Source organism: Pelobates fuscus, chromosome 6 (genome assembly GCF_036172605.1).
Source record: "Pelobates fuscus isolate aPelFus1 chromosome 6, aPelFus1.pri, whole genome shotgun sequence".
Lineage (NCBI taxonomy): Eukaryota > Metazoa > Chordata > Amphibia > Anura > Pelobatidae > Pelobates > Pelobates fuscus.
In genome coordinates, this window is record NC_086322.1 from 203021315 (window position 1) to 203044679 (window position 23365).

Consider the following 23365-nt stretch of genomic DNA (forward strand, 5'->3'; position numbering starts at 1 on the left):
TGTTTATTAGAAAGATTATTTAATCACATTTTATATTTCAGGTTTTCTAAGAGGAAGAATGCATTATTTATCATGGTCTCCTCATTTGCTCTATAATTGAGTATGTTTTTTCACTTAGATGTCTCAAGATGATCATAGTGTTTGCATACATAATAAAGGCTGACCTATGCATACTACTTGAGCTAATTTTTCTCGAGTATGTTGGACCCTCTATGATCCAATGCATATTACACTGACAGTTCACCTCAACTTAAGTTGCTCAACTTAAATGTTGATAATTCAGGTTTGGCAACGTAGCCCCCATAGCACAGAGTAACTGAGTAATTTGCTGAAATTAATGGGGACCAAATCAAGTATAACTCTGTGAACAGTGAATTTGGCAAATACGCAAACCCAAATGGTCTCATATGACTGACTTTCTCTAAGCCTTCTCCAGTTGTGATGCATCAAATTTTATACAGCAACAGAAGATGCATATTTATAGTTTTAGGAAGAAATCTAAAATCTTAAATACATTTATAAAGACAAATAAGACAAAACATAAATATTCAATAAAAAATATAAATTTTTAAGTTACAAAATGGTGTTGTTTTTTTATAAAATATTTACATACAGTTGATCTGCACATGGAAAGATGTGTACAGTAACTATGGTCAGAAAAACAAACATAACAACATAACAACAATGCAAAATAGTTTAAACATTAATTAGGAAAAAAACACTATTAATTGACCTTTGTTTACTCCTTTGGAAATATTACTTGGTATAAATATTGAGCAAGTAAAAAAAAAAAAAAAAAAAATCAGACTTAAAATAAAAATTATCTCAATTTAAATTCTTTCATACATAGATGACAATAAATCCACAATCACAGCTCTTAATTCATCTTCATATAGGAGATGTTCTATTACTCCATTTTCCATCCATATGTGTCCATGTGAGAATATATTTAAAACGTGCTGTGTTCTTCTGAATATGAGGACTGGAATTGAAAGTCCTTGAGTTAGATAGAAGGCACAATAAAAAAATTAATAATAAAAAATATGTCCAGCACTACTCCAGGGTTGTGCAAGAATAGGTTTTATTTGTTACCTTTCACAGCAATATTTTGACCTTACTAATGTATTTCTCAGTCTTAAAAATTATCATATTAAGGTTTAAAAGTTGCTGCGAAAGGGCACAAATAGAAGGATTTTTCCACACAAGCATACTAGAGCCGAGCTATTTCCTTTCTCTTTCGAAGTTGTAGACACTTTTGAGGAACCAGGTTTCTGTACCTCTACTACAAATGAGGGTGAACACTTTTGATTTTTTTTTTCATTTTCTTTTGATTGAAGGTTTGAAGGTAGCATCCCTATATATTTTGTGTATTGACTTCTTTGTATTCCTTGATTGGCTGCCTTAGTTTCTTATTTTTATACCTAAAATACAAATTAAGGAAATACTATTAAAAAAAGAGCTCGACATTTAGATATGCATTGCTTAAACTGTACACATTTAACAAAGTTATCATTTCACACTCAGAAAAAGAAATGCAAAAATATCTAACCACCCACCCATGCATTCATCCACCCAACCACTCACCGATCCACCCAACCATCAGATGCATTAAACTATTAAATACATGTCTGTAAAAACAGAAATATTAATATTTTAACTAGAATATAGTTTAGGCAATTTATTAAAGATTCATTCATTCACAATAAAAATAAATGAAGTTTTGTAGAAAAATATTACCCCAGTGCTATCCCAATAAGGGCCTTGATTTAATATTTTTTTGGGATAAGCTTTTCAAATGATTTAATATATTTTTCAATAAACATTTAAAATAATTTCAAATTTTAAAAAACTACTTTATTATAGCATGTTTTTTTATATATATATATTGATAACTTTTTATGTGATATACGTTTTGATATCTTAATATTTTGAATAAAAATAATTTCAAAAGCTTATCTAAAAATATTACATAATTTCAAAAGCTTATCCAAAAATATCAAATCAAGGTCTAAATTAGAGAATGACTGATATCAATGTCTTCTTCTGGCAAAACACAAAAGTGAATTTTTGAATGGATATGATCACTAAACTCGGAAATTTAGCAAATTTAATTACAAATAAGTTACAAATAAAGGGCAAAATAGAAAAAAAAAGTAGATAAAGGGTAAAATAGTCAAGCTGTGACCATAGCTGTTGATGTTGGAGTTAAAGCAAAAAAAAAAAAAAAAAAAATGATTATCCACTAAATGTAAATTATTTACTAAAACAAGAACTGTCAGAAATTCAAAGTGCATTCAAAGTGAACCTTACATTTAAGGCCAAAGTAGCCACTCTGGAAGTAAAGCTGACTTGGAGAATTGTCCAAGTTCGGATATTTTGATCTCCCCACAATTCTCACTTTAGTGAATAAGCCTACCTATTATAATTTAATTGATAAGTACAGTGAGATAATAAATACATACCATTTATATGCAAAAAATGCTGCCACAGCAACTGCTAAAAGAAGCATTACTGTTAAAAAGATTGTGAGAGCCAAATATTCTTCACTTAGTGGCTGATGGACAAGTTCTGAGTGGGTACAGCGTGTGCCAGTATAACCTTTATCACACCTAAAGTGGAAGAGAATTGCACGTGTTATTTTATGTACAGATAAAATGATAACTACTCTAATTTTCTCTTCTTTTTTTATTTCTTTTACTGAAAAACGTAATAACTCTGTATTGGCATTCTAGGCAATTACATACCAACTAAGTATTTTGTACAATCACATATATTTTGAAATATCACACAGTTTGGAATTTCTCTTCATCTACACTTATGACATTTTCAAAAATTAGATGCTTTGACTATAAATTTACACAACTCACTGTTTAATGCATAGCTCCCAGAATCTGAAATGTACATTATTTAATCTAAGAATATAGATTTTTGGAAAGTGCTTATAGGGTTACTCAAATAAATGGCACACTGTGCAAAAAAAAAAAAAAAGACAATTGCACAGAATTGACATTAGCCAGTTTGAAGCTCTGGGGTGATGACACCTCATAAAGCTTCCAGAGGTAGAGTTACATCTCCAGGAGCCAATGGGTTAAACTTGTTATGTGAGACATTTCAAAGCAAAATGCTGCATTTACAGACTCCAGACACTATGACCACTTCAAAAAACTGAAGTGGTCATGGTACTTTTAGTAGCCCTTTAACCCCTTAAGGACCAATCTTCTGGAATAAAAGGGAATCATGACATGTCACACATGTCATGTGTCCTTAAGGGGTTAAAGGAATACCGTAGTCACCAAAACAACTTTAACCTAGTAAAGCAGTTTTGGTGTATAGTTCATGCCTCTAAAATCTCACTGCTCAATTTACTGCCATTTAGAAGTTGAATCACGTTTTTCTGTTTATGCAGCCTAGTCACACCTCCCCTGGCTATGATGGACACAGCCTGAATGAAAACAAAATTGCTTCAATCAAATGTAACTTACTTTGAAAGTTATTATCTCCTGCTCTATAAATTACATTTTAATTACATACAGGAGGCTCCTGCGAGGTCTAGCAAGCTATTAACAGAGCAAGATATGAGAAAATATAAATTAAACAGAATTTGTAATACAGGAAGTGTAAAAATTAGATGACTCTTTACAGGAAATGTTTAGGAAGGCTGTGTAAGTCACATACAGGGAGATGTGACTGTAGTTGCATAAACAAAGTGATTTAACTCCTAAATGACAAGAGAACTGAGCAGTAAGACTGCAGGCATATGATCTATACACCAAAACGGCCTTTCATTAAGTGAAAGTTGTTTTAAAGACCACAGTGTCCCTTTAAGTGTACTTTAGTTACATAGAACCATCACAGGCATGTCACTCAACATTTTTTGCAATTTCACCTGCTACTATGCACTTATTCTTGCTTATCTTAGTCTGAGGCCTCTAGTGAGATTGCGAATTAAAAAAACAAGAAACAATACCATTTTTAGGCAAATCACTGTTTTTAAAACATATGGCTGCATTAGATTAAGTGTTTTTTAATGCAGTCCTGATTTTGATACTTGAGTGTGGGTATTCTGTTTTAGAATAGTATTCTTGAAGGAGAGTTTTATGAAGACATCAAAGATGTTAAAGTTTGGATGTATATTTCCGGATGGTAGATAGAGGGTCACATACGTTTCTTATTCTTACCGGCAATAATGTTCGTCTAGATCGATAAAGTACATGCACTGGCCATTCCAGCAAAACTTTTCCATTTCTCCTACACATGCTCCTACTCTTGCTGCTACTGCACGTGGACTGCTGTTTGTTTTTACTAAAATACAAGAAAAAGTACACACATTAGTCACAATTTTTATGATTTTATAGTTAGAGTTTTAATTCAAATCATGTATTATATGTATTGTATAGTTAAAGAAAAAAAGCATTATAATGCAAAGTGAAAACCTAACAAAACAGTACACTGAAGAATAGTTATCAAATTGTTCTAGAAAGTAATGCAAACATGTAAAAGGTAAGGAATTACCAATGGAAACCGCTTGCTGATTCCACTAGTTTCCATGGTGATTGGTCCATTTTTAGTATTTACAACATGTTTCAGAACAGAACATGTTAGAACAGAACACATTGATTCAAAAAGAACATCAATCAGCAAGAACATCACAATAGATTTTATAGTTATTGTTATGATTCAGAATTCCACATCTTGCACTGAATAAAGTGGATTACATATTACCTTTATTATCAGTTTTTTACAAATGTAAATGTAATTATTTTCCTTAAATTGCTACTTGTGCCAATACCCATATGCACATATTATGCCCTGTTGGCTCATATAAAATTATTAGGAGGGCAAGTAATATGTACTACAAGTGGTAATGTAGCATATCATTAACAAAGATATATAACTCTATCTTACTCATAGCGGTTGTGCAGTTCTCCAAAGATCCATCAGAATTACATAAAGGCACCACAGTAGTTCCACAAACTGCTTGTAGCAGGAAAAAACCTGTAAAATAAACTAAAAAAAAACAAAAATTATTAATACTGATAGATACACACTTAACGTTAATTTTAAAACCTACCTTACATTATGAACTTATATGTTTTACTACTTTATCATTATCATAAGCTATTATATTATTATCTAATGCAGGATTCTCCAAACTCTGGCTGTCCGGATATTGCTGATCTATAACTACTATGATTCTCTGGCTATCTATTTTATTCAAAGAATCATGGGAGTTGCAGTTCAGCAACTTCTGGAGGGAAAGGGTTTGGATAACCCTGATATAATGTAATATATAAATAAAAAACATTTAAAACATTTAGAATGAAAGTGAGATATTTTATTCTCTGATGGAAGTCATTTTTCTTTTACTAAAAAAGATATTTGAAAAAAAATGAAAAAAACAAGATCTGTATTCAAAGTTATTTCAAGCGTAGCTATCACCATCTGTTCTGTTGATTAGCTTTTGATGCAGTCATAAAAATAAAACCTCCGTACATCATCTGTCCTGTAACTATTTGCAAATTAGTTTTGACTTTATGATCGGAAGTTTGGTTTCAACCCATAATGTGGAAGTAAATTAAATATTTGCCCAGATTGATGAAACAGTGATAGTCAGTGGGTGTGTCATGTCAGCATTTACAATCTTGGAACCCATAACCCACCCATTGACGAAGTCAGGTTTCTACTATTCCAACATATCAAGCACAAAATGAAAGGAAGGATCAGTTTCACAATCTGATAGAACAGTAATTCTAATTGGAGTACACAAATCATATCAAAAAGGAAACATGTCTCTACAAAATCTTTAATGGTAGAAATGTAAAGAATTATACAGCTACTCCAAAGAATTTAAAAGACAACACAGCTGGTGATCTACACAATGTTCACTTGAATGTGTATATAATATTCCAAAGTACTGTGGGATAAGTTGGTGCTATATAAATGCCAATAATAATAATAATAATAATTATTATTATTATTATAATAAAAAGGCTAATTAAGTTGAAAATCAAAAAATCAAAAAATATTCTCTGATAACTTTGCAAACAACCATGTGCTTCATTACACAGGCACGTTGAACAATATGTCACATAGAAATACTGCTCCAGTATCAATCATGCTGCTACATATGATGTAGTTCAGGGCTGCCCAACAGGTAGATCCCAAGATGCTGTGGAACAACAACTCCCATGATGCTTTGCATGCCTTTAGAATGCATTTAGAATGACAAAGCATCATGGGAGTTGTAGTTCGACAACATCGGGGGATCTACCCGTTGGTCAGCCCTGATGTAGTTGATTCAGTGGGTGAACTTTGTGACAAGTGGAACATTATGCCAGAGTGCATGTATGCATCAGTTTTAATATATGCATGGTAAGAGTGCATGCTGAACATTATCTCATTATAATCAATAAGATGACTGCATTTGCAGCCGAATCCTGTCAATACCTGGCAAATTTACTGATTTGCAGACAAGAGAAAAGACAGGAACCGAACCGTGCTGATCTCAAAACCCCCCAAAAAGCCTTGAAAATCATGCATGTGAATGTAAAATAATTTATAATACATGCATTTGTAAAATATTGACAAAGACCTTTATTTTACGAAGATATTTGTTTTAGAGAGGCATGTTTATTTTAAAGGGACACTATAGTCACCAGAACAACTACAACTAAATATTTGATTTTCAGTTAAATACTAACAATGTTAGTTTAATAATACACTTGCAACTTGCTTGGATTTCTAAGAGCAGTCTTTAGTTTTGGATTAAGCATTCTGCTGTCAATTCATTCCACTTAGGTTTATAAAATATAAAAAAAATGTGTTTAAGAAGTATTGTTTATGTATTAATGTAAGTAATATTTTATCCTATTATTTCAAATATACATGCAGCAAAGGTATTGTTTAATAAACCCACATTCCGTTGTATCCTAAACATAGCTATTTTGTAGAATGGAATGTAGCAGCAAGATATTAATAGAAGAACACTCCAACCCCCACAAAAAAAACAAAAAAACAGAAGAATATTATAAGTAAAGTATATATATATATATATATATACATATTAACTAGTAAGTCTAACAGACATTTGTTTCTATATTTTACCGTCTTTTGCAACCAAAAACAAAAATATCTTATATAGTCCTCACTATATGAAATATTTGCTTTAAAAACTACTGAAAAGAAATAAAATGATTCTAAGATTGTGCATAATGTGCATTCTAGAATTCATTCTAGAATACATACACAATGCTAATTCTGTTATTTCATATAATTTGCCAATTCCTTGCTGAATTTAATGAGACACTTGAGTTTATGTTTAAAATGATTTATTTATTTTTAAATGTTGACAGAAAGGGTAGCAGCTTGCCCCTCCTAGTGGTAACATGAAAAACAACGATGAATAATTTAGTACTCTGAATTTAAATCACGATGTGTCATTCGAAATGTATTTGATACCACCCTCTCCCCCACACAAAACTCACAAAACTATTTGGTGTATGTTTTAGCTTGTTGGTTATTGACTGCAAGGCGAATAAATGCATAAGTTTGTTTTCAGCAATTGAAATTCTTCACATTCCCTATGTAGAGATCTTGTTTTGTAAATAATAAATTGCCCTTCTTGCCCATTAAGGGTTGTTTAAAAGGGGGGTCACATTACAACTCTTAATTGCTTTAAGAGAACTGTTAAACCACATAGTACCATAATATAATGCTTAAAATAAATTTTATCATATGTAAAGTGGGATTGCAATTTCTCTCGGAGTGACAGAACCGTGTTCCTCACTTCATTAAACACTATTAAGGCATTTATTGGGGTGAATATTGCTATAAAGGTAAATAAAAAAAAAAAAAAAAACATTCATAACGTACCACTTTTTAGTGATTTGGTATGTAAGTAAAAGGTTTATAAATTAGAGAAAATATGTTTATAAATCTGCCTGTGTTTATAACACACTTTAATCTTGTTCTAAATTACATTTTCTTATTAAACCCCCATGGAAAGGTAATAGGCACCTTTTGAGTTAACGGACCACAATGCAAAAGCCTTGATATTTGTTGAGGCCTAGGTACCTTTTAGTTTTGTAGTAGAATTCAAATATGGTATGTATGTAAACAAACTATATGTGTTTAAGGTAAGCATTCATTATGACTTGGGACAAATTGTTATGAGTTGCTGTTACAATTACCTTGAAAATGTATGCCTATGTTTGAAAACTGAATTGGTAAAATATATCCAGAGAGCTAAAGCCTTGATCTATTTAGCCCAAAGAAAATATTGGCTCCACACATTGTAAGCAATAACAATACTCTCCATAGTAACTAGCGTAAGGCATTTATCAATAGTTTGTTTGTGTATGGATTACATTTAAAGTAAAGGTTTCCCTTACCTACTATTCCATACACCAAATGCATTTTCAAACAAATATGATGTGCTTTAGAAGTATAAATGTCACATTATCAAAGCGGATAAAGAGATTCACAGAAAAACTGGAGGATGCACCCATAGACTGTTTGCACCACAACCACTTCACTGCATTGGAATGGTTATGGTGCTTTGAGTGCCCCTTTGAACCTAAAAATATCAAAAACACTTTAGATGAAGGTGACTAAAATGACAGAATATGAGAACATAACGAAATACACTTTTTATAAAATCTCTACTTGTAATTGATAATATCCAAGGGATATTTTACAATGTTGCATATACAAAGATTCAGAGTGAATCAGTACACTGTTTTAATTAAAGGATCACTATAGGGTCAGGAACACAAACATGTATTCCTGAGCATATAGTGTTAAAACCACTATCTAGGCCCCCTGGGTCCCTCATGCCTCCATAAAAATTGCAAAATCGTTCTGTATTCAAGCCAGAAGCTGTAACTCTGCATGCTGTTTGCCTCAAACAAAACAAGCAGTCTGCTGACATCATCAGAAGTGGTGGCCTGATCCAATCACAGTGCTTCCCCATAGGATTGGCTGAGACTGACAAAGAGGGAGATCAGGGGCAGAGCCAGCATGATTCAGACACAGCCCTGGCCAATCAGCATCTCCTCATAGAGATGAATTGAATCAATGAATCTCTATGAGGAAAGTTCAGTGTCTGCATGCAGAGGGAGGAGACACTGAATGTTTGGATGCATTTTAGGCAGCCATGACCCAGGAAGGATCTCAAACAGCTATCTGAGGAGTGGCCAGTCAAGTTATCACTAGGCTGTAATGTAAACACTGCATTTTCTCTGAAAATACAGTGTTTACAGCAAAAAAGCCTGAAGGGAATGATTCTACTCACCAGAACAAATTAAATAAGCTGTAGTTGTTCTGGTGACTATTGTGTCCCTTTAACCCCTTAAGGACACATGACATGTGTGACATGTCATGATTCCCTTTTATTCCAGAAGTTTGGTCCTTAAGGGGTTAAGTATATTTACGATGAGGGGCACTCTATACAAGTACGGAGTTTAAAATGACACACACTCTGCTGCAGTATACAAGGGGTCTATTTGTATTACTCTACAATAGATTTTTATTTGATGGACACTCTGTAGTAGCTAGAGGATTTAAAATAATGGACACTCTGCATCCATTACTGGGCTTTGCATGATTGGCAATACAATGTACAAATTAACGTTAAGAAGATGAAATATGTGCATCATGTTGTATTTTGAGGTTGCAGGACCTTGGGAGCCACTCTGCTTTTTCTAAATTTAATTCAGCCATATCAACGTCAGCTAACGTATACTTTTCACATTTACCATATACTGGATCATTCAACAGTGCTAACAAAAATTACAACTTGTTTTATACATTATTCAAATTCCAAATTGTTTCTGCAGATCATATAAAATATATATTTTTTTTAATAAACGTGTTTTTATCAAAAAAAGTAGATGAATATAATTTGTATTAATGTAGCTTGCAAACACTGTTTATGGTAATGATCTAAAATATAAAATTTTTGCAACTAGTTAAGTGAAATGTCCGCATTATGCTTTAATCTGGGATTACACACGTAGATACATTTATTCTATGGATTATCTCAAGAAGAGTTCTTTTAAATTGACGTGTAATATGATGGGAATCTGTCAACGCTGCAGTTAACAATTAGAGAACTCTGTTTTAGATTATGCCTTGTGTCTCTGTAGCAGTGAATGCAGCGTCATCACCTTCTTGTCAATGGGACAGTTAAAGGTTGAGCCTGAATTGCACACCAAACCCAGTTTTCTGTTTTCAATGGAGGTGACCTGTCAGCACATTACAGCGTCTAAGAAATCATAAGGCAATTATTTGTAATTGTGCCCAAGGCATCCTTGTATATAGATTTTGGAAGATTATGATATAATAAATCATAGGGATGAAGCTTTCAGGGAGATATTGATTAACTTAAACCGTATATAAGTACATTTTTGATTTGTAACCCCTACCTTTTTTATTACAAGTACAATAAAATAAATAAAAAATAGTATTTCATCACATCAAAAGAGCCAAATAATCACTATACTTGTATGTATAACCATCATTGAGAAATAAGAATGAATCTCTAGATGTCCCATTATGACAACATCAAATTCAAGTGAAATGTTCCACTGATTAACAAATGCTTCTGTAACTTACTACATGACATGACTTGTGAATGAATGCCTCGGGAAATGTGCTGAACATGTAGAAATAGTGTAGGTATGATAATTACACCACCTGTATCAAAATTAATCAATGTCTTTAATAACACACCAATAAAGACACTTTTACAGGGTGTCTTCCAAAACAAAAGAAAAAATAAGGTAAAGTGATGGTTTAACCCTGATACTTGTTACACAGCTGACATCCACAGGGTAAAACAGTACTGCATGCTATTAAAAGGGTGACACAAAATAAAACCAAGAAATCTGACACCGGAGAAAAATGATTAAGTATTTAATGTATTATTAATAAAATAAGAATTCCCTGTCAATTGCACAGTGCAAAATAATGAATGGCAGCTTGGTGTATAATTTAACGTATACATGAAGAATAGAACAAGTTTAAAAGGGAACAATCTGTAGCTATCTAACTCTTGTTTTCTATGTTTTACTAAGACAGACAAAACTAACTTACTATACCGAGTTTGCAAATGTATTGCAGCAAGTGAGCTGTAGACTGGCTCCACCTAGAATAGACTTTGTCACTGGAGAACACAGTCTCTTTAATGGAATGTCATTCGGCAATGGAATGTTATGCAAAACACATTTATGTGGTTATGTAGAATGTGATAACAATAGCAGAGGATTACAGTAATAAAAGGAGTTCTATTGAACAAAAATGATAAGCCAAATCTTACAATCACTGGGTCTCAATATAATTCTAAGATCTATGAACAAATACTCAGTGATGACATTGCTAGGTGCTGAAATGTTCTAGTGACTTGTGTTTCTTAACAGCAGACACTGTGTCAATGTTTAAGGACAATGGAGAACTTTCATTAGAAATGACAGATAATTAGCACGTTTCATTATGTGCTGCGTCACTGAAAATAATACAGAATAATGCTGATCAAAGCATCTTTAAAAAAACAACTGTCTAGAATTAGTCGATTCATCTTCAAGATATTAGATAAAACAGGCACTGTTTGTGGTCCTGGAGAAATGGTACAGATTGAGAATGAGGGTACAGAAACTGTGACTTGTGATGTATCGGCTTGTGTAAATAGGTTATGGTGCTAAAGAAATAAGGGTTTTTTTGCCAAAATATGCACAAGGAATAAAAAATAAAATGCTGAAAAGGTCTTGATTTTAAATACGGGACACTATTTTTTTTTTTTTTTTAATTCTTTATTTAGTCGTGCGCATTTTAAACAGGCGCACCCCTCCTGCCACAACAGCAGAGTGGTGCGATAAAACAGGCATACATTTGTGTAACATAGGTAAAGATCGTGTAACAATATTATTTTCTATCGGTGATACCGCACGTATTTTGATGTATCTACAGCATGTGATAAGACATGTCAAAGGGTAATTGGATGTCATTCAAGTTAACTTGAGCATGTCAGTACTCATGGAAGGTGTTTAAGCTTCGGACTACGGGTCTGAGACTAGGATTGGAGTCACAGTGAGTTTGTGTCATTGTGTCGTTGGTGGTCCAGTCCCCTGCTACTAGCTGTCAATGTGTTGGTTGTACCCCTTACCAAGGGGGTTTACGGGGGGGGGGGGGTTGTGATCTCGTGATTGGCTGGTCAGTGGGTGATGCCGAAGCAGGTCTGGGCGCCCTTATGGGGGATCCCAGGTAGTTTGGGCAGTTCAGGTAAGGTCCCTTGTCACCTAGGGTGGGGGTGGGACTTGCGATACTTTGTGCAACATACAGGCTTGTAAATATGACGTCTAACTTATAAACATGGAAACAAAACAAAACAAAGCAAGGCAAAACAGTCACGTTTTTGTTATCAAGTGGCCGGGCGGTGGGTCAGGACAGATCTGGAAGCCGAGGGAGCACTGGCATCGGGTTCCTCCCGTCCCTCCGATACTTGTGTGTCTGCTGTTGTCAGTCCCAGCATTTCCAGGAAGGATGAGGCTTCTGTGATCGAGGTCAGTGTATGGGTAGTCCCGTTGTGGGTTGACAGTAGTGAGCCCGGTGCTCCCCACCTGTAGGTTATGTTGGCGGCTCGTAATCGTTGGGTCACTGTGTGGAGTGATCGGCGCCACTGTAGGGTGGCCCTTGTTAAGTCCTGGTAAAAGGAAAGATTTGAGTCCTCAAAAGATAGTGGGGTCTTGCCCCGCAGTGCCGCCATGATTTGTCCTTTTTCAGAGGAGGATGTGCATCGCAGGATAACGTCCCTGGCGGTTTGTGGTGATGTTCGTGGGGGACCTGCGACCCTGTATATTCCGTCGATTACCAATTTGCGGGCTGTCGCTGGAGGTAAAATAGTTGCTAGTAATCGCCTTATGTAATGCGGCAGCTCTTCCGCAGTGACCTTGATAGGGATGCCTCTTACTTTTATGTTGTTGCGTCTGTGGCTGTTTTCGAGGGCATTTAGGTGTAGGGCCATATTATGGTGTGATTTCTGGAGCTCTTGTACCGAGTCTTGTATATGAGTCAGGTTGGTTGAGACTTCTGCCACGTCAGTCTCCATGGCCTGCACTTTGTCTTTTGTGCTTTGTAGGTCTGCCGTGAGTCCTGCCAATTCCTTTGAGAGAATTTTGTGGAAGTCGTGTAAAAGGATTTGCAGGTCATGCTTAGTCGCTGGTGGCGATCCCTCTGGGGGTGCTGGTGGTGCTGTACAAAGGCTGCCACCCTCTGCTTGCTCAGCCTGTCCTGTGTGTGTTGGGGAGGGCTGGCGTTCCTCCAAGGCCTGTTTGGGCCTAGTGGGCCGCTGGAGCATGGCCCCGATATCTCTCCCTTCCATCTGGGTTCCAGCTTTCTGGGAACGTCGTCCCATGGCAGGCATATGAGTCCCTGGGTTGGGAGAGGATCCAATGTCCGGGCTGTGTAAGATGCCTTGGTAGGCTCCGCCGAAGAGCGCCTCCAGGGCGGGCAGGGTATGTATGGGGTAGGCCCCGGATTTGCGTTTCCGCTTCGGTACCGTCTTTTTCGCCAAGAAGGGCATCTATCGATGCAGTGCACCTTCCTGAGTTGAGGTATGTGACTTTGGTGATGGAGTTTGAGTCGGTACTCCTGATTTAGACGAGATTGTAGAGTCGAGATCAGAGCCGTCAGAAATGGCGTCTGAGCAGCTCGGTAGTTGGCTCCGCCCCACGGGACACTATTTTTAATTATTTAATTGCCACTGTTCTTTTACAAATTTGAATGACCGATTATTCTTGGCCTTGGAAATAAACTTGGTATTAAAATTTATTATATTGTGAGTGTTAGTGGGTATAAACTGAAAGGTATAGTGATCCAAAGTATAATGTAAAACTGCAAAGAAAATATAATGCCCACTTGATTTTCAAATGTTATTATGATGTTATAAGATTGCTTTACTTTTGCAATGTCCCTTCAAAATTATATCTGCAAACAATTACCTATCATATTAGGTGATTTAATATTGCAACACTAAAGGAAAATATGATGAAACAGAATTGTTTGCTTCATTTAAGTTTGACTTAGAATAGAAAGGTGTCGGGTTAATAATGAACTACGAGGTTTGAAATTTTCCTTGTGAATCCAACATGCTTTGAGTCTACCTGTAACAGATAAGATATATTTCTAAGGGCAGATTTTAATGAGCCCTTAGTTGTACTTTGTACAGCCTTTGCGTGCAATTATTGATATCACAATACATACAAAAAAAAACTTCAAAGATACTTTGGTTATAAATGCCATTGCAATGAGCACAAGGGAGCGTTCACACTATGTTAAACTGTACCTAACATGGCCATAGATACATTTGCATTTAATTAAAGATGATACCATTTTATCTATCAATCATAGTAATAGAATTGCAAGCAAATGTAATCAATTCTTGGCAGATAGATATACACCTACAAAATAGCCACCAATGTTGAGAACTAACTGACAAGCGAGAGGAGGAGAATGCTCATCTAGGTGGTTTACCTGCATTCTATCACAGCGACTACAGCACATGAGTAGTTGCTGAGCTTTGTCCGCTAGCAAGCATGTTTAGCCCTCTGCCAGGTCAACAGATGTAATGCGGTTCTGGCACTGAAGTTATTGTGTCCAAGTCGAGGGTGAGGAGTTCGCTGTCATGGGGAATATTTTTAAGCAGGAGAAATAATACAGGGTGGGTGGGAGTGCAGGTATGAAGAGGGGTATAAAGTTACACTTCCATTACATTAGCATGCTGGTAGAAACCTAAGCACTGAAAAGGAAGTAACTTTGTCAGATCTACTAAAATGATATTCTAACACAATGAATGTGTAATTTACCACTAAGATAATTATATATTCATATATTTTTATATATGTCATCCCTTTGCACATAATTAGAGTAAAATAGAAGATGTTTATAGAGAGATCAATATGTTCCAAAATCTATTGCTATTGCATAGATAACACAAGTCAGCAAGGGACCATGTATTTAATAGTTTGCATATAATGACAATCATTGATTGAATAACAGTCTTGCAAAATACATTTGGCAAGACACGCCATGGTATTGGAATTTAAGGGTTATAAGGGCAATGTTTTAAAGGCCTCAGGATTAGTTAATTTTTAAACCCATGGGATGGACTGCATAGGCAGGTCTGTTAACAAATGCAACCATTTACATATTACCAAGGTGAAGAGTAAAAAGTGGGAAAAATCTCCAAGGTCTAACATCTTCAAATACATAGATGTAACGTACACATTGAAAACGGGATTATTATTATTTTTTTTTTAATTAAACATGATAATTATTACTAAAGTAAAAATGTCCAAAGTGAATTCAAAGTGAATTTCAAATTTAAGGTCAAAGAAGCCAGAACTGGAAAAAATCTCTACTTTAACTATGTTTTCAGTTTTGCTATTTTGGCCTTAAATTTGAAATTCACTTTGAATTCTCACTTTAGTGAATAACCCAGTTAGAGTTTTCTCAGGAATGATCTAAAAACAGCCTTTTTATTATTTCAGACTACAATACCCAATCTGTGATCATAGGTAAGTTGGAGAATTTTCAAAAAAATTCTATGCTAGCCTAAATTTTGCAATGTGGTTTTAAATTAACTTTTTTGTTGTTTTCTCTCTCACTGTCATTTAGGCAAGTTCTCCAAATAGAAGAAAATGATGTCACATCATAATTTAAAAGATTTTTACTGGCATGTGAATAACAAAACGAACAAGGAAAACAGAAACTGGCTTAACTTATTCATAATAAGGGTTTGGTTAGCAATGAAATATACAAGCTGTCATTATTCACCACAATAGGGATGATATAGCCAGACATATAATTAAACGTATCATTTGGCAGAGCTTTAAAAGTTTCACTAATAGAAAAGTGGCCAAAATGTATAATTAATCACTATGAAAACCACATTCCATTGGCTTTTATGGTGATTTATCCCCTTTCGGAACTCTCAAACACTTCTCTATTTGTAAAACTAGCATAATCACTTACATTAATCTGTTTCCATTTCTAAGAAAGGGTTAAATAGTCTTAGTTCAGCCTGATTTCCATTTGTGGTTACTTAGAGTCAGTTGTACTGGTTTATTGTACTGTGGAATTCAAGCTACATAGGGCACTCCTGAGTCCTGGCATTTAACTACCTGCAATTTACAAAGATCAGATTACAGACATTTCTTTACTCTCGATATATAAAGTTGTGGTTAGACCAATTATAATTTTTTTTTATTCATATTCGAAAAATATTTGCTTGGAAAGGCTGCATGCAGCAAGTTTCATATGTTACTCCAGTTGAAAAATGTAGGCAAAAATAGTGGAGATAGTGGAGATTTATTTCCAAATTGAAATTTTAACCTTCATTTAGTAAGTTATTTAACGGGGCACGCAATGTAGTAGTTATGGTGTTATGAATCAGTTGATTTTCTGGCAAACCATTTTTGGGCCCCAAGACCTCTCTGCAGTGTAATGCACAAATCTGTCCAACCTTGACTGAGAATCTGTGCCATTTATTCCCTTGGATTTTACCAAACCACTCAAAGATATTGGGTTTTCTCTGGGTCTGTAGGTACCATCCCAATGGAGGGTGGGTGTTATAACATTATAACCACTATATTGAGTGCAGTTTTAACTCAAATCTGCTCTCTCTGTTTAGTAAATAGATGCCAGAATAACCTTTAAAAGACCTCCAACTTATGCTGTCCATTTATGGTGAATATATATAAATTGCTGTTTAGGAAGCGATACAAAGCCAGCAAACCACTCATGGACACCTGTTTCGTTGTTAATGCAACTCATCCGCAAGAGGTTGGTTGGTTACTTGCTTGCATTAACCACGAAACCGCTGTCCATGAGTGGTTCACTATATGTGCATCTCTTTATGAGTTGTGTTTAAAAGCTGTTAAATACAGCAAACACAAACTCCAAGCAATCCATGTTTAAAATGGAAAAATTAGGCAAAATATGTGATTCTTTGTTAAACTAATTTGCATATGCCCACCCAGAATCCTTTGCAGTAGCAACATCACTGCAAATTTGAGATTTCTGTGGGAAAAGTAAGTCTTACGTTTAAAAGCAAGGAGTAAAGTGTTCTCCCTGTTTTGACAATTGCTTACACAACTAAAAAGTGAAATGATATTATACTGTAAGTGGTTCAGTGCAAACTGTATTATACTGTACAATTAGCCTAGAAATAGATGCTTTGCATGCTTGACAACCCAACAGAGAAATTATGTTTCTTACTTTTGTATTATTGCTCCACCAAATATGTTCTTCTGTTTGTTCTCTAGTAAGATGGCTTTACTATACTACACATTAGATATTACATTGTTTAATGCTATAAAGATACTAAACTGTAGATCTTTGTCAACTTTATTTAAGGGTACTTGTGAATTCTTCATTATGTGGGATACGGTTTGAAAAGTGCTGCCCCAGATTATATGAAATTAACATGCTACCACAATAAAATCCATTAGTCAAAGCAGTCCCTTTAGTTTCCAAGCAGTGATAAGTTAATTGATTTGACACTGAAAGCAAATAAAATCTAACTGTTCAGCAAGAAAATGAACCATCCCCAAAAAATTGGAAAGTAGAATCCGCATATAGGAAGAATTATTATGGTGACTTATGCTGTAAAATTGAAGGGCCAATTAAGCCACCCAGACTACGGCATCTCAATGAAGTAGTGTGGGTTCACTGGTCCTGTAGTTATAACCTCTAAAGTTAAAACATTGCTGTTTTGCATTAACAGCAGTGTTTACCTTAAAGGGTTAAACACACATCTAGTGGCTAGGTGAAACACACCTCTAGAAACTGTCATACTAACAGCCACTAAAGAGCTGCAACATCCAAGCAACATTTGTTCATATGACCTTGGATTGGATACAATGCTTTGCCATGATGAACAAATACAATAGGACAGATGAGGCAATCTATTAGCAGCACTGTGCCAGTCTTCTTTACTTTAGATTAACGACTGTGCATCTTGCCATATGCTGCTTGTGTTATGTATGGGTGCTGCGGCCGCTTAGTGGGGTCTGTGTGTGTCTGTGTGTGTATATGGGCTTTGCGTGTTATTGTGCATGTGTGCGAGCAGTTTGAGTTCTTACATGTTATGTATGTATATTGGCTCTGTATGGTGTAATGTGTGTGCATGCGAGACATAATTTGACAACCTTTCAATTAAGAGCTATGATAAAAAGGCAAAGTTCTGATTTACGAGCATATTATTTAAAACAAATCTCAGTAGAGTTCACTGTCACCACACCAGTATTGCATATGGAGATACAATGAGCCTAATGTGAGAGTGTACCCATATGTGGGCATTTACATGTTTACTGCTCACTTTGGGTCAATCTACGTGCCAGGACTGCAGATACCACTGCAATCTCCCACAAATTATGGTAGAAGCAATCTATATAATTTTTAATGAACAAACTACCCAGCCATATCCTATAATATTTAGCATAAACCTTTAAATAACCATATCAGGCATCAGTTCTAGACCAAACTAAATGATCCACTCTTATCCTAACCTAACCTAGAAGGATATTACCATCATTCTTAGTTTGCTTCTACCTGGCTTAGAATAATGCTACTTGCAGTTTGTCTAAAAAAAAAAACCCTAAAGGATTCTAAAATAAATCAAGCTGTAATAAAATTGCTTGGAAATTACCAAAACATAATTTCAAAGTTGATATTTCGACACACCCCATTATTACATGCACTGTTCGGAGGTTAACATTCCAAAAGATTACCCAGAGTTTTAAAAGGGAGTAATCTCTAGGGAAGCCAGAATTAACCTGCTGATTGCATCACCACTTTTAGAATTGAGCTCCATATTTTCATGTTTTACGTAACCCCCATTGTGTTTTCAGCCGAAATACATAATCCTGCTTTTGACATTAAAGGATCGCTCACATTTTTAAAATAAATATATATGTTTAACTTTAGTGTGCTCCTTTTTTTTTAGCATTATACTCCCTTCCCTGAGATCTTCGTCATCAATTCTGTACATTTCACTTTGGTGCATGCATGCCAATCACATTATTTCACCAATCAAATGCTTCTCAAAGAGAAGCATTAATTACCATGCTTGTCTACAAGAAGCATTAGTGACAATCTACATTAGTATGGTGTGCACAATGACATCTAATGTGAACCTTTGATTTTCGAAGGTATTACAGAGGAAGTGCCACAACTGGATTTCATTCTCACATCCACTAGTGATGTGTTCTTTAGGAAATGTTATAATAGCTTTGTGCTCAGAGTGACCCTTAAACAAGCTGTTTTACAAAAATGCAGATGCTTTACATTAGTAGAGAAAATGGACTGTATCTATGCACCACAACTACTACATTACAATGCGGTGGTTTGGTGCTTAGATTGTCCATTCAAAGTGGACTTGTCATGCCATGGGTGCATTTGTAAAGACTGCATTTGTGGATAACACTGATCTTCTGCAGCCTACTCCTCTGATTACTTGCGATGAACACATGTATGTCACATACATATACACTGAAGACGTGTAATGACAATGACATTGCCTATACTGACATACCGGAATCACATTTCGAGATTTATAGGGTGGGAATTTGCTGTGAACATCTTGAGAACACAGACAAAGCTACCTAAACTAAGACATGCTATTACGCTCAAGAGCAATTTGAACAGGTTGCATGCGGAATAGCAGAAGTTGCGCAAGAAATATTCTGCGTTCAGCTCACACATTTCAGATATCCTGTGTCTATTTCATGTCATTCTTTTTCCTGGATCTAGTTTTGTATTTTTTTCGACTGCACCTGATCAAACAGGTAAAACTACTAGTAACTAAAAACCCATCAATGATTAGGTGCAGTTGTTAAAGATGTTGCACAAATTCTCAATATCTTATGTTTAAAGACACAACATAGGTCCCAGAACATGTTGAGAAATGGGTGTAATGTTAGTACAGCTTGAGTTCTTTCCACTCGTGTACATCTAGACTCTCTGTAAATTCCCAAATCACCCTGTTAATTTTTGATAATACATAAACGACTGCAACAATGGCTCTACTCCAAGTGTGATCCGAATGCGCTCACTAAACACACTGCACTCAAATCTAATTTACGTTTGCTACTCTGAGAGACAACAACTGCAATTTGCATTAAACTACTGAAATGCAACTTTGGAACCCAATGAGTTCAACCACTGAGTTACCACTAAGGAACTCCTAGTAAATACCTTAGTGGATAACTCTTCTTTTTTTTTCACCTCAGATCTGTCACTTCTTTGATGCTCTCTGCCCAATTCAGCGTTGAGGAAATGTAAATGTCTGATGTGAATAATAGAGAATGCAAGTAATTCTACAAAAGTGTTTTGAATAATCATTATTTACGGAAGTTATGCATAACCATAAATCCTAGGGTAATGTTCTAATGGTGAGCGGCAATATTCTTTAGGTTTCCATGGTGACTGTGGTACATTTTGCACTTGATACCAGAATGGTGCAATATTTAATTATATATAACTGTGTTTTATGGGACACTCCATAAAATGAATAAACAAGTAAATAAATACATCACTGTGTAGTAGCTATACCCCAAATGAAAACGTGCATGCATTTAATTCTGAATTTTTTGTCTTGGGGTTATATCTAAAACCAGCTTGAAAAACCCTGTAAATCTTTTCTCAGAAGCCTTTGCAAGCCCTGTGTTGATGTGGCTGTCCAATTACAGGATTGTCAATGGCAGCTCAATCAGAATTCTTTAAAAGTCTGGTGCTCTGGGCAATTGTCTGCCTCCACTAAGCAAAACAACCAGGAAGTAACATGACCTATTGTCTGCTTCAAAGTCAGAGAGGTGGTACATGGTTCATTTATGAAAGTGCCAATTTCGATTGAAAGCTACACTTTTTATAAAGTAAAAAGGACACGCTCTGCACACATAAAACATTTTAGCAAGCTAAAGTGCTTTAGGGTTCTGAAGTGTAAAATAGTTACCAAAAGGTGAAATAGTGGAAGAGTCAACATTTCAAAACTTTTATATGGAGTTAATGTATCAGCATTCATTAAAAGAATGCTCTGCTAAATACCCTTTTTATATGTCTTTGCCGTTTCACTGCTCTGTAAATCCTCCTTTGATGTATCAGTCTTGTTATGAGCCTTTTACACTATATTTCATCATAGGCAAACCTTGTCCCGTAAATGGGTTAGGTGTCAGTAGCACTGGATTGACAGCCAATGACTTGCTATTATGTGCTATTAAAAGCAGCTTGAAATAAAAATAGCAAGTAATAGATCACCATTAAGCATGTACTGACCTCGAAACTTCAACATGTTAATTTGAATCTCTGCAAGTTATACCTAATCAACATATTAAAGGAAGACTTTAGTGTTATGAATACAAAGATGCATGCCTGACACTAAAGTGTCCCACTGACCTTGTGTCTCCCATTGGCCACGAAAGGGTTAAAAAAACAAAAACCTTTCAGTCACTTACCTGATTCCAGCACCGAGGTTCCCTGGCGCTGGGTCTGGCTTTTTCCTCCGTTGACATCAGCAGCTGGTGGGACCTTATGTGCATGCATGGTGAGTGCAACACATTAGGCCTTCCCCATAAGAAAGCATTGTCTCACTGCTTTCCTATGGGGTTTTCGAAGACGCTGGACGTCCTCATTTAAAGCGTCAAACTCCATGAAACTTTATGAAGCGCCTCTAATGGCTATCTGGTAGACAGCCACTAGAGGCAGTATTAGTTTCTTTAAAACTGGAATGTTTTACATTGCAGGAATAGGGGGGATCAGGGACATTGCATCCAGACCACATCTAGTGTCCCTTTAACCTAAATTGTACTTTTTTGGTTTACTCACTAAACAGCAAATTGTACTTAATACATGACTGAAAACTGAATTGCAAAACCTATGCTAAAACAGCCGAGGTGTGACTGCTGATGTGTTGAAGAATGTTTAACAATCAGCATTTTTTGCTTAAATGTTGTGATTCGATTTTGAAATCAGTAATCACTTCAAAGTACAGAAAACCGACACAAAACATTAAAAAGAAAAAAAGAAAATACTAACAATATGAAAAGTATTGATGAATTATTGTGTTTTTTTTTATATAGCTAGTTTCCCTTATATTTTGCAGGTCATTTTGTTAACTGTTTAGTGAATAGATTACATTAAGTCAGACTGATGCACACTCCACAATAGGCACGTTGCATATGAGCATATTATGTATGAATGAACAAATAGATCAGATGATAACAGAGATATATAATTACACATTTTATATTTCTTTTTCAGATCAGACAGAAAAAAAGCATAGAACCAGGTTAGCATTGAAAATATATTATTTGTAGCACTCCGAATTTGCTTATTACATTCTATCTAACTACAGACGGAATCCTCTACTTCTCATTATTATTTTCCCATCTCCTTTTTTTATATTATTTTCTTCATAATCCTACTGTTTATTATTACATTGATGTTATATATTGTTTGAAATGTTTTTTAAAAGCTGTTCAATTAAAAATCATTTGAAAAGAATACATTTAAAAATAAAGCTAACTTGTCAAGTAAATACATAAAAAAAAAAAAAAAGTTAACATTCACATGTGAGCATTATAAAAAGAAATACAACTGTACATATACTTACTGAAAAGTGTCAGTAAACTAGACTTAGTACTCCAATTCATGACGAAGCAGTAAAGGGGAGTTTGGAGGAGATTCCCAGTGGAAGTCCTTGATCTTCAATTCTCTGGGGCAATGCTGTCAGTCACACTGAGCCTCCTCTTCCACACTTGGAGAGGACTTGCAGAGATTCTGGGAGAGAGCCTATTACACACTTCAGAGAGTGCTTAATAAGGATCAGCGTTCAGGCAGGTTTCCCTGTTAGGAAGGAATGCTATTCAGCTCTGCTGTGACCTCTGAGACTTCGCGTCATTTATATAACCAGTCCTTCCACATTACTGGTTTGGCTCCAAATGAATGTTCGACGTAAATAGGATGAGAGGAGGAGTTTTTTTTTCTTTTTCTTAAAATTTTGGTCTTGTTAACCCACCAGCGGAAGTCATTCCAATAAGGGTGATAAAATTGTCTAGTGGCTGCGTGGGGGAAACTTGCAACAAGTGCTCAATTTTTTTTTTTTTCCTCTGTGCTTCTTCAAACTTCCCCTCACACCCAGTCTTACGACAAAAGCCTCACCCAAACCCCACTATCTGTTTAACCGTTTCCCACCCGACTCCTGTCTACCTGTCACCTGGTTTCAAGTGAGAATTATTCTTACGTTTATTCATGGGAAGTAATAGTATCCCAGAGATGAAAGGACACTGCATTTTGCTGCCATTTAAAGACATGG

The 23365-nt window shown here is 35.4% G+C and overlaps 1 protein-coding gene across 2 annotated transcripts; it reads right to left on the minus strand.

Moving 5' to 3' along the window:
* Positions 1-592: 592 nt before the first annotated feature.
* Positions 593-23058, minus strand: EREG (epiregulin). Of its 2 annotated transcripts, none has more exons than XM_063425300.1 (5): positions 22664-23058; positions 4906-4995; positions 4179-4302; positions 2463-2609; positions 593-1421 (listed from the first exon to the last, which is right to left on the minus strand). In XM_063425300.1, exons 1-5 carry the CDS (start codon positions 22701-22703, stop codon positions 1355-1357), a joined length of 468 nt encoding a protein of 155 aa, XP_063281370.1. In that variant the 5' UTR covers positions 22704-23058; the 3' UTR covers positions 593-1354. The 2 variants fall into 2 exon arrangements, with proteins under 2 accessions (XP_063281370.1, XP_063281369.1); XM_063425299.1 differs by having other exon boundaries at positions 4906-5007.
* Positions 23059-23365: the final 307 nt, after the last annotated feature.